This window comes from Dendrobates tinctorius, unplaced genomic scaffold (assembly GCF_039654945.1).
Source record: "Dendrobates tinctorius isolate UK_male_01 unplaced genomic scaffold, ASM3965494v1 ptg000086l, whole genome shotgun sequence".
NCBI lineage: Eukaryota > Metazoa > Chordata > Amphibia > Anura > Dendrobatidae > Dendrobates > Dendrobates tinctorius.
The window spans coordinates 32948611-32961490 of NW_027361754.1; the positions used below are offsets into that span (position 1 = coordinate 32948611).

General features: G+C 44.3%; 1 protein-coding gene across 1 annotated transcript in view; it reads right to left on the reverse strand.

Annotated features, from left to right (window-relative positions):
- LOC141098105 (5-hydroxytryptamine receptor 3A-like) overlaps window positions 1-12880 on the reverse strand; it is a 120469-nt gene that overhangs the window by 55784 nt on the left and 51805 nt on the right. The window contains exon 4 of the mRNA XM_073585674.1: window positions 4354-4463. Within this exon, the coding sequence (XP_073441775.1) occupies window positions 4354-4463 (110 nt within the window). The remainder of the gene's footprint in view (window positions 1-4353; window positions 4464-12880) is intronic.

Here is a 12880-nt window from a genome sequence, read left to right on the forward strand (position 1 = left end):
CTAATGTTTTGGGGATGTGTGAGCTACAAAGGCACAGGAAACTTGGTCAAAGTTGAAGGAAAGATGAATGCAGCACATTATCAGCAAATACTGGAGGTAAATTTGCAATCATCAGGCTAAAGCTGTGCATGGGACGTACTTGGATGTTCCATAGAATCATAGAATCATAGAATCATAGAATCGTAGAGTTGGAAGGGACCTCCTGGGCCATCTGGTCCAACCCCCTGCTCAAAGCAGGATTCGCTAAATCATCCCAGTCAGATGTCTGTCCAGCCTCTGTTTGAAGACTTCCATTGAAGGAGAACTCACCACTTCTCGTGGCAGCCTGTTCCACTCATTGATCACTCTAACTGTCAAAAAGTTTTTTCTAATATCTAATCTGTGTCTCCTCCCATTCAGTTTCATCCCATTGCTTCTAGTCTTTCCTTGTGCAAATGAGAATAAAGTTGATCCTTCTACAATGTGACAGCCCTTTAGATATTTGTAGACAGCTATTAAGTCTCCTCTCAGTCTTCTCTTTTGCAAACTAAACATTCCCAAATCCTGCAACCTTTCCTCATAAGACAGGGTTTGCAGACCGGTCACCATTCTGGTCGCTCTTTTCTGAACTTGCTCCAGTTTGTTGATGTCTTTTTTAAAATGTGGTGCCCAAAACTGGACACAATATTCCAGATGAGGTCTGACCAAAGAGGAGCAGAGGGAAATAATGACTTCACGTGATCTAGACTGTATGCTTCTGTTAATACATCCTAGAATTGCATTTGCCTTTTTTGCTGCTGCATCACACTGTTGACTCATATTCAGTCTGTGATCTATTAGTATACCCAAGTCTTTTTCACATGTGCTGTCACTTAGCCCTATTCCTCCCATTCTATATATGCTTTTTCCATTTTTATTGCCCAGATGTAGTACTTTGCATTTCTCCCTGTTAAAAACCATTCTGTTAGTTGCTGCCCACTTCTCCAGTTTATTTAAATCTTTTTGAATCCTCTCTCTCTCTTCTCTAGTATTAGCTATCCCTCCTAGCTTTGTGTCATCAGCAAATTTAATCAGTTTACCCTCAATTCCTTCATCTAAATCGTTGATAAAGATGTTGAACAATACAGGGCCCAGGACAGAGCCCTGTGGTACCCCACTTGAGACATTCTTCCAATTGGATGTGCAGCCATTTACGACCACTCTTTGGGTCCGATCACTAAGCCAGTTATGAATCCACCTAACAGTTGCCTTGTCCATTCCATACTTAATCATTTTTTCAATAAGGATTGTATGAGAGACTTTGTCAAATGCTTTGCTGAAGTCAAGATATACTATATCTACAGCATTTCCTTGATCCACCCAATCAGTGATACCGTCATAGAAGGAAATTAAGTTAGTCTGACATGACTTATTAGTTACAAACCCATGCTGACTCTGTTTATTCACTTCATTCTTATCCAGGTATTGACATACATGTTGTTTAATAATTTGTTCAAAGATCTTTCCTGGTATAGAAGTCAGACTCACCGGCCTATAGTTACCTGGGTCCACCTTCTTCCCCTTTTTGAAGATAGGAACAACATTTGCTCTTCTCCAGTCTTCTGGCACTTCTCCTGTTCTCCAAGAATTTTCAAAGATTATAGAGAGGGGTTCAAAAATTTCTTCTGCTATCTCCTTCAGTACTCTGGGGTGTAATTCATCTGGACCTGGAGACTTGAATTCATTTAGGCTAGCTAAGTGTTTCCTCACTATCTTTCTGTTTATAGATATCCTGGATTCTTCTATTCCCTTAATAGGACAGTGAATAACAGTTGATGTTACATTTCCTTTCTGAGAGAAAACAGATGCAAAATAAGAATTTAAAAGTTCAGCCTTCTCAACATCCTGTCTTACCATTTCATCATTTTCATCCTGTAAAAATCCTATGGCATCTTTGACTTTTCTTTTACTTTTGACATATCCCCAAAATCCTTTATTATTGCTTTTGACATCTCTTGCAAGCCTCAATTCATTTTCAGCTTTAGCTAATCTGATTTGTGCCCTGCAGGTTCTGCAGACAGAATTATATTCTTCTTTAGATATGCCTCCCTCTTTCCATTTTATAAACATTTTTTTCTTCCTTTTTAGCATGTGCTTAAGTTCTGTGTTCATCCATCCTGGTTTCCTTAACTGCTTCCTATTCTTCCCTCTTTTCGGAATTGTTAACAACTGTGCTTTGAGAATTTCATTTTTCAAGATTTCCCATCCTTCCTGGACATTTTTGTCTTTAAGGATATCCAGCCATTGGATCCCTCCAATTCTCTTTCTGAATCCCTTAAAATCTGCCTTTCTGAAATCTAACCTTGACGTCTGAGTCTTCACAGGTCTTCCGCCTCTAGTTATCCAAAATTCTAAAATAGCATGGTCGCTACCTCCTAGGGTCCCAGCCACTTTTACCTCCTCAACCATTTCCTCCCTGTTTATAAGGATTAGATCCAAAGTAGCAGTTCCCCTTGTTTTCTCCCTTACCTTTTGGAAGATAAAGTTGTCAGCAAGAGAGGATAAGAATTTCCTTGACCTGTTAGTTTTGCCTGAGAGAGATTCCCAACAAATGTCTGGATAGTTGAAATCTCCCATGACAACTATGTCATATTTTTTGGAGAACTTGGCCATTTGATGCATAAAGAGTTCATCCATAGCTTCAGGTTGCACAGGCGGCCTGTAGTAAATGCCTACAATGGTGTCCTTTCCATTGTTCTGTCCTTGTATTCTTACCCAAACAGTTTCCACAGAACTCCCAGTCTCTGAAGCTTCAATCTCTGTGCAGATATACGCGTTTCTAACATACAATGCGACACCCCCTCCTCGTTTATCAAGTCTGTTTCTTGCAAATAAGTTGTATCCTTCTAGTCTTGTATTCCAATCATGTGTATTGTCCCACCAAGTTTCAGTGATTCCAATGACATCATATTTCTTTTCCTGTGTTAGTAGTTCCAATTCTCCTTGTTTGTTGCCCATGCTTTGTGCATTAGTATAGAAACATTTTAGTTTGTGATTGGTTTCTCTTTCTCCAATATTTTTATTAATTAGATTCTTTCGTCTTTGTTCTTCCTTTCCACTTCTAATAGCAGAGTTCTCAATAGCATTTGTCAGGTGTATGGCTTTTTCTGGTCTTTTGCTTCCCTTCCCATGTTGTTCTAGTTTAAAGCTCTCCTTACAAGTGTAGCAAGGCGACTTCCAAATACATGCTTTCCAGTCTTCATAAGGTGCACCCCATCTCTAGCAAGTAGTCCATCGTATAAGTAGTTCACTCCGTGATCCAGAAATCCAAATCGTTGCTGACGGCACCATCGACGTAGCCAGTTGTTCACCTGCAGAATCTTATTCCACCTCCTTGTTCCATGGCCATCCACTGGGAGGATGGAAGAGAAGACCACCTGCGCTCCCAGTTCTTTCACTTTCTTGCCTAAGTCTTCAAAGTCTCTGCAGATGGTTTCCAGGTCGTTTCTTGCAGTGTCATTTGTCCCCACATGTAGTAGCAGGAATGGGTAGTCATCTGTAGGTCTGAAGAGTCCTGATATCCTGTCAGACACATCTTTAATTTTTGCACCTGGAAGACAACACATTTCTCTTGAAGTTATATCCGGTCTGCAGATAGCGGCCTCAGTTCCTCTCAACAGGGAATCCCCCATGACCACCACTCTCCGTTTCTTCTTCACAACATTTTTCTTTCTCCATCCAGGAGGACTCTGAAGGCGTACAAGGTTGCTGCTTGTTGGCAACATGACAACGATCCAAAACACAAAGCCAAATCGACCTGTCATTGGCTACAGCAGAACAAAATGAATGATCTGGAGTGGCCATCTCTGTCTCCTGACCTCAATATTATTGAGCTACTCTGGGGAGATCTCAAGTGCGCAGTTCATGCTAGACAGCCCAGGAATTTACAGGAACTGGAGGCTTTTTGCCAAAAAGAGTGGGCAGCTTTATCATCTGAGAAAATAAAGAACCTCATCCACAACTACCACAAAAGACTTCAAGCTGTCATTGATGTTAGAGGGGGCAATACACGGTTTTAAGAAATGTGGTATGTGAACTTTTGATCAGGGTTATTTGGATGTTTTGGGTTGTTATTATGATTTAAAAAGAGAAAACACAGTAGTTTGACAATAAACGGCTTCACCCAACCACTAACCATGAGTGGAGAAAAAGTTTTGGTGTTATCGTTCTTATTCTCTGAAAAAAGACCAAGAAAGCAAAAATTCTGCCGGGGTATGTAAACTTTTGAGCACAACTGTATACTGTGCTGTTATTTTTTACCTATAGTGATATTCCACAATTTGTGGCAGCTATATTTTCTATCAATATCCATCATATGTTAATATTTATACTCACTACTCATTGATTTGTACATCCGGCATCCATATTTCCTCGGTAGGAAAAGATAGTATAGAGATATTGTCATACTCCATTGGATCCCATGTTAGAAATTCATCTGTCCAGAACTAATGAGAAAAAAGTATTAAATAATATTTCTGTAGTCAAACAAAGCCATTGTGCATATAGTCAATCGCCACAAGCATAAGATACAGTACTATAAATTACATAACGTACGGTAATTATAAAACAGAACATTTTATGAAATAACATAAAAAGTAACTATCATAAAAGTCTACCTATCAATATAATGTACATATGGCTCCTGCTGAACTCAGTGACAATAATTGACCAGAACTGTAGGAAATGCATATTTAGGTTAAAGGGAATCTGTCACCCTTTTTTGGACTATTAGCTGCTGGCATTGACATCAGGGGTTTATCTTCAGCATTCTGTAAAGGCCCCGTCTCACTAAGCGATCTCGGTAGCGAGATCGCTGCTGAGTCACAACTTTTGTGACGTAACAGCGATCTCACCAGCGAGATCGCTATGTGTGACAGCGATCAGCGAGCGGCCCCCCTGCCGGTATCGCTGATCGCTGGAAGAAACCTCTGGACATTTCTTTGGTCGCTGGTCTCCCACTGGCCAGCACGCATCGCTGTGTGTGACAGGCGGGAGACCAGCGATCAGGTGTAAAAAATAATAAAAATAATAAAAAATATAGTTATTCTCACCTTCCGACGTCCTGTTCAGCCATCCTGCCTCTCTCCACGCTCCGGTCCCAGTGATCCTTTGCACGAATGACCACGAGACTTTGTTATCCCTCGAGACCGTGACATCTCGCGGCCATTCGTGCAAAGGATCACTGGGACCGGAGCGTGGAGAGAGGCAGGATTGCTGAACAGGACGTCGGAAGGTGAGAATAACTATATTTTTTATTTTGATTCTATTTTTTACAGCGATGGCAAGCGATGCCGGGTGCTCGGCATCGCTGTGCTGATCGCTGGTGAAGCTGTCTGTGTGACAGCTCACCAGCGATCACATAGCGACTTACTAGCGATCCTGACACCTTGATATCGGTGTCGGGATCGCTGGTAAGTCGCTTAGTGTGACGGGGCCTTAATGCTGTAGATAATCCCCTGATGTAACCTGAAAGATAAGAAAAACACATTAGATTATACTCTCTGGATGGGGCAGTCCGGTCCGATGGGTGTCGCGGTCCGGTCCGGCCCCTTCCATCTTCATACGATGCCATCCTCTTCTTCCCTTCCTGTAGTGGCTCCGGCGCAGGCGCACTGCTCTGCCCTGTGAGGGCAGAGCAGAGTCCTGCAGTGCGCAGGCGTCGGGAGAGGTCTGGCGCCTGCGCACTGCAGGATTCTGCTCTGCCCTCAACAGGGCAGAGCAGTGCGCCTACACCGGAGCCACTACAGGAAGGGAAGAAAAGGACGGCATCGTGTGAAGATGAGAGGCGCAGGACCGAACCGCGACACCCATTGGACTGGACCGCCCCTTCGGTGAGTATAATCTAACGTGTTTTTCTTATCTTTCAGGTTACATCGGGGGCTTATCTACAGCATTACAGAATGCTGTAGATAAGTCCCTGATGTCAGTGGCGGCAGCTCATAGTCCAAAAAAAGGGTGACAGATTCCCTTTAAGGCTGAGTTCATACATTGCGTATCTGGTGCAAATTTAAAGCGCAGATTTATACACATAAATCAACTACATGTAAAACTTGTGTATTTTCCACACTTTTTGCATTTTGTTAATACGTTGTTGCTGCTGAAAACACAACAAAATGGTTTGACCTGCAGATTTATGGTCCACTTTAATATGAATGAGTAAAATCCACACCAAAAAATGTGCGTTTCCACAGAAGAAATTGTCAACCTGTTTTTTTTTTTAAAAGCGCCGATTTCTAATTGGATTCTGCACAAAATAAAAAAAACGCAGCATCTGAATGAGATTAACCCATTTGCGACCTCTGTCGTACTAGTATTGCGCAGGTTGCTTCCCGCATTTTGATGGGGGTTTCGGCGGTGAGCCCACATTTTTCCCTGCACATGTCAGCTTTTTTGAACAGCTGACATGTGCCCGGAATAGCAGCGGGTGGAATCGCGGTTCACACATGGATATTAATTAGTTAAATGCCGCTGTCAAACTCTGGAAATCCGCTCATTGGTGACCCTCATCACATAATCGCGGGTCACCAGTGGGATGGCATGACAACCAGAGGTCTCCTGGAGACCTCTTTGGTTGTCAGTGCCGGATTGCTATGAGCACCGCCCGGTGAACGGCGCTCTTAGCAAATCAGCAATTTTGTTACATACAGGTGATCTGATCATCGCTTGTATGTAGCAGAGTCGATCGGGTTATGACAGCTTCTAGCCTCCCATGGAGGCTATTGAAGCATGCCAAAAGTAGAAATACATTTTTAAAAATATTAAAAAAATTAAAAAATCTAAAAGTTTAAATCACCCCCCTTTCGCCCCGTTCAAAATAAAAACAATAAAACAATCAAACATACACATATTTGGTATCACTTCATTCAGAATCGCCCAATCTAGCAATAAAAAAGGATTAACCTGATCGCTAAAGCGTAGAGTTGAGCGAAACGGGTCGGTCAAATTGATAAGTAGCTGACTTTCCCTAAAGTCGGGTTTCGCCGATCGAAACGCGACCATAGCGTGAGGTCGGCCATGAGGTCGCCAACCCGCGCGCCAAAGTCGCGTTTCCGATGATGCTTCCAGCGCCTTTTCTCAGCCAATCATCAAGGACGCACACTGTGGGCAACGCGATGACATGGGCAGCGGCCACCACCATCTTAGAGAAGGGCATTCGAGTGATTGGCTTGCTTTGTATGGCGTCACAGTGGGTATAAAAGCCCTGATCGCCGACTGCCATGTTACTTCTGCCGATCTTAGCATAGGGAGAGGTGCTGCTGCTGATTCTCAATAAGGAGAGCGTTAGGCAACAAAGAAAAAAAAAACTGTGCTTCTTCTGATAGCGATTTCAACTGTACAGTTAGTGTGCAGTGACAGGGGAGGATTTTTGTGTGTGCAGCAGCGCTGGTGGTTATTAGGCTGCCTTATAAGGCTACCAGATAGCTGCATTGCTGTGTGCACACTCCTGTGCAGACTGCTTTTTTAAAAGCAAAAAAACTTTTATTCAGATTTTCTGCACAGTTACAGAGCGTTCATTTTTTCACAAACTGAATAGAGGTGTACGCTCCTCACACACTAACGTGTAACGGCTAGTATCACGGACATATTCATGCTACCTGTGTGTGACTCTAAAAAAATAGACGGAGATTTTAAATTTTCCATACATACACCATACAGTCATATAAAGTTTGAGCACCCCTATTAATGTTAACCTTTTTTCTTTATAACAATTTTGGTTTTTGCAACAGCTATTTCCATTTCATATATCTAATAACTGATGGACTCAGTTATATTTCTGGATTCAAATGAGGTATATTGTACTTAAAGAAAATGTGCAATCTGCATTTTAACAAAATTTGACCGGTGCAAAAGTATGGGCACCTCAACATAAAAGTGACATTAATATTTCGTAGATCCTCCTTTTGCAAAAATAACAGCCTCTAGTCACTTCCTGTAGCTATTAATGAGTTCCTGGATCCTGGATGAAGGTATTTGTGACTATTCCTGTTTACAAAACAATTCCAGTTCAGTTAAGTTTGATGGTCGCCGAGCATGGACAGCCCGCTTCAAATCATCCCACAGATGTTCAATGATATTCAGGTCTGGGAACTGGGATGGCCATTCCAGAACATTGTAATTGTTCCTCTGCATGAATGCCTGAGTAGATTTGGAGCGGTGTTTTGGATCATTGTCTTGCTGAAATATCCATCCCCTGCGTAACTTCAACTTCGTCACTAATTCTTGCACATTATTGTCAAGAATCTGCTGATACTGAGTTGAATCCATGCGACCCTCAACTTTAACAAGATTCCCGGTGCCGGCATTGGCCACACAGCCCCAAAGCATGATGGAACCTCCACCTAATTTTACTGTGGGTAGCAAGTGTTTTTCTTGGAATGCTGTGTTTTTTAGCCTCCATGCATAACACCTTTTTGTTTGAGTGCCATGATGCCACTCTTCATAGGAGAATCAAATAGGAGAACTACTTGCAAGTGGCCACCTTAAATACCTTTTCTCATGATTTGATACACCTGGCTATGAAGTTCAAAGCTCAATGAGGTTACAAAACCAATTTAGTGCTTCAGGAAGTCAGTAAAAAGTAGTTAGGAGTGTTCAAATCAAGAAAATGATAAGGGTGCCCAAACTTTTGCACCGGTCAAATTTTGTGAAAATGCAGATTGCACATTTTCTGTTAGTACAATAAACCTCATTTGAATCCAGAAAAATAACTGAGTCCATCAGTTATTAGATATATGAAACTGAAATAGCTGTTGCAAAAAACAAAATTGTTATAAAGAAAAAAGGTTAACATTAATAGGGGTGCCCAAACTTTTACATATGACTGTATACAGCTGTCCGCTTCTCAAACAGTATCGTATATCTGCTATTTGGATTACTGTTGTGAGTACTCTTTCCAGGCTCCCTCTGGTGGTTACAGGAGGTAATGGAGCTGATCTAATTAACAGAGGTCTGCCACCTGATAATGAGGAGGACGATTGGACATCAGGAGTCTCGGACTGGATTTAAGACAGCCGACTTCCTCTATCCGTGCTGGTAATTTTTCTTGCCTCCTGAGGTCTTAGTTTCCAGCTCAGTCCCTGCATGGTCAAGCTAAGTGTTCTTTTGCTATTGTTCACATTTGATTTGGTTTTGTCTGTTCAGTTTTGTGTGGTCAGCCAGCCCCGGCTGGGGCTGTGCTGAATTTCCATCCTTATGTTACTGCTTGTGCCAGTTTGTTTTTGTCCCTTATTAGATTGGCCTCTTTTTGCTCTGCTTTCAGAATATGCCAGAGTGCTGATAGAGTGGGCGAAGTCTAGTGACTTCAGTTTTTTCTATCAGATGTGTTGGACATTTTTTGCAGGGTTTTTTGTATGATTGCAGACAGTGTCTTTCCTTTCCTGTCCTGTCTAGTTAGTGTGGGCCCCAACGTTTGCCAAGCCTATTTTCTTATCTGCGTTTGTGTTTTCATCTTGTCTCACTGACGATATATTTTTGGGAGTTATCTATTCCTTTGGCGTCTGCTCTGGGGCAGTTTAGATTTCCCCTTTCTTGCTTTAGGCTTATTTAGTTCTCCAGCTGTGTCGAGGCGTCTGAAATCATCGTAGGTATGCTCCACGGCTACTGCTAGTTGTGTGGATAGGATCAGGGGTCTGCAATCCACTTAGTTACCAACCTCTCTGGTTTTCTGTGGCTTAGCTTGGTCTTGCTTTCCTGCTCCGTGACCCAATCATAACAGATTACGGTCTAATCTATACAGAGACAGCGCGTGTGTGTGAGTGCGTAAATACATAGACAGACATTTCCATTTTTCCATACACCATATAGAGCTGTCCGCTTCTCTAACAGTATCGTATATCTGCTGGTTGGATTACGGTCAAATACATACTGGGGTAGAGTCTGTGACTAAGGAAATATATACGGAGATTTAAATTTTTACCTACACCTTATACAGCTGTACGCTCCTCATACAGTACCATATACCTGCTGGTATTTCTGTTACATTTTCACAAACATGAAGAAGTATTGTGGAAGAGGCCGCAAACGTGGGCAGGGGCAGCTGGTACTGATGGTGGTGGTGGTGCATCTGCTGGTTCTGCCAAAAGCACAATAGCAGCTAAAGCAGGAGGTGTTGAGCCTGCGTCATCGTCTGGCACTAGAAGGTCTGTAAGGTTCCTTTTTCTGGGAGTAGGAAACCCGCTTTTAAAGCCGGAGCATCAGGAACAGGTTTTGGCTTACATTGCCGAAACAGCCACCAGCTCTATTGCCTCCTCTTCTGAACTTTATAAACCTGCAAGCACTGAGTCATCAGTGCAGGGTTCTGGTCAGGAAAAACACCTTTCCTTGTGTCCTTCACCCACACCAAAATTGAAGGATGCGGCAGCCCACACTTCAGATTACTCCATGGAGCTCTTTTCACATACCATGCCTGGGTTATCCTGTCAAATCCTGAATTTCCCAGTCCAAGATGAATCTGACATGGAGTGCACTGATGCATAGCCACTGCTAGATGATACTGCTGGTACCTTGACCCAGAGCACTACATTTCCCTCTCAGTCTACTGAGCCAGAATCTGACCCTGATGAAACTCAGGTGCCCCTTCCCGCATACTATACCACCTTACACGGTGACACAGAAGAAGGTGCAGATGAAACTGAAGAGGAGGTGATGGATGACCCAGTTGTTGACCCGGATTGGCATCCATTGGAGGAAGAGGGTGCCGCTGGCAATAGCTCAGATGAGGAGAAGGATCTGCAGCAGGCATCGACATCGCAGCAGCGGTTATCTGGCAGGCCTGTAGCTGTCCAAAAACGTGGAATAAAAATCAAAAGAGGTGCAGGACAGCTTGGCCACACGGTCAAATTAGCAGAGCGTGCTGTTAGGGATGGCGGAACGCACTAAAAATTAAATAATAGAAAGTGCGTTCGCCGCCCGCGGTCCACCGTGCAGTAGGTGTTAAAACCGCTGCTAGACAATGGCAGACACGCGATATGGCGGCATAATGTGCACGAGTTCAACGTCACCCGATGTGCGCAGAGCGGACTCTGTTAACTCACAGAGGCGCTGTAACATAAGCATAAACACCGAGCCTGATAGACTCACAGGTCTCAGCGAAATTGCACGCACGGTATCAAGTCACAGGACACGGGTCCAAGACAGGGAACGGTGTCCGTCTAGACCTACCGTGCATGCAGCATCGCTACTGTGGACGCCGGTAAATGCTGCTGAATGCAACGCGGCGGCAGACACAGCCGCTATGCGATAGTGCCGTTAGAGACGAGACACCACCGGTCGCTAGTGTAGAGGTGCGGTGTGCACAATGGCCTAAGGTTTGCCACTGACTGGCGCTGACTATTTCTATAGTTACCTATCCACATGCGTAATATCAGATGGAGGGGAATCTTAATAAGTCAGTTACCTGAATCATACATCCATCACCATTCACACATCTAGCAAGAAGAGTCTATACTAGTGCATGGCCAAGCGGCCATGCGGGCCTTTTATAGCCGTGCGCTGCCAGGACCTTCCAGATCTCTGAGATGGACCAATCAGATCTGGAGAAGGACCTGAGCACGTGACTCCCGATCTCCAATGGGAGATCGTCTCGTGAGCATGCCCAGTAGCAGGACGAGAGGACTTAGCCTCTGGAGTGGCTTGCTGCAGGACAGCCTGCTCTGCTATTGCTGATCCAGAGGTGGCAGCAACAACCAGTCCTACAGAGCTGGTCTGACCAGAGCATCTGGGATGCCAAGATTGCTGTGCAGGCTCCTGAGCGGTCGGTGGAGAATGGGAGACCACTGGATGCAAGGCTCTGGATTCCTGCTGTGCAGCTGCAGGAACCTGACGCCTAACACGTGCAAGCCCTGAAAATTTATACCATAATAGGAAGAGTGCAGTGTGGCACTTCTTTGTCCAAAATCCTACTGATGAGGCAAAGGTTATCTGTAAGAAGTGTGGAAGGACCTTTAGCTGAGGGAAAAATGTCAGAAATTTGAATAGAAGACATTTGACCACCATGCACTTGCAAGTGTGGATGGACTACAAAACCTCAGGTACCACATGTGCACCTGCTCTGACTAAAGGTAGCCAGCAACGCTCCATCATGTCCCCCACTGTAAGGCCATCGGTAAGCACACCACCAGCAATAAATGTTGAGGTGTCGTCGCAAGGCCAAAGCAGTCAGGGAATCACAATGGTTTTGCAACGAAACACTGAATCTAGGCCATCACCAACAACACCATCACCAACCCCCTCTCAGTCCATCCGGTCCACCGCTAGTTCCCCCATATGCAGCTCTCAAGTCCAGCTCACCCTACCAGACACTCTGAGTAGGACAAGAAAATACTCATCCTCTCATCCGCGTACACTGGCTTCGAACGCCTACATTGCCAAACTGATCTCATTAGAGATGATGCCCTTCCGTTTGTTTGAAAGCGAAGCGTTCCGACTCCGAGAGCTCATGGCCTACGCTGTCCCACGCTATGACCTACCCAGTCGGCACTTCTTTTCTCGAAAAGCCATCCCTGCCATCCACCTGCATGTGAAAGACCGCATTGTCCATGCACTCAAACAATCAGTGAGTGCATGTGAAAGACCGCATTGTCCATGCACTCAAACAATCAGTGAGTAGAAAGGTGCACTTCACAACATATGCATGGTCCAGTAGGCATGGCCAGGGCCGTTACGTGTCCATCACTGCGCACTAGGTTAATGTGGTGGATGCAGGCTCCACAGGGGACAGCGGCGGTGGAACAGTGCTGCCTAGCCCATGGTATAGGAATCAGTTGGCTGTAGGCGTTCGACCCTCCTCCTCCACCTCCTCCTCCAGAAGCGAAAGCTCGTTGACAGAGCGCAGTCGTACAAGCTGCCAGTGTTGCACACAAGG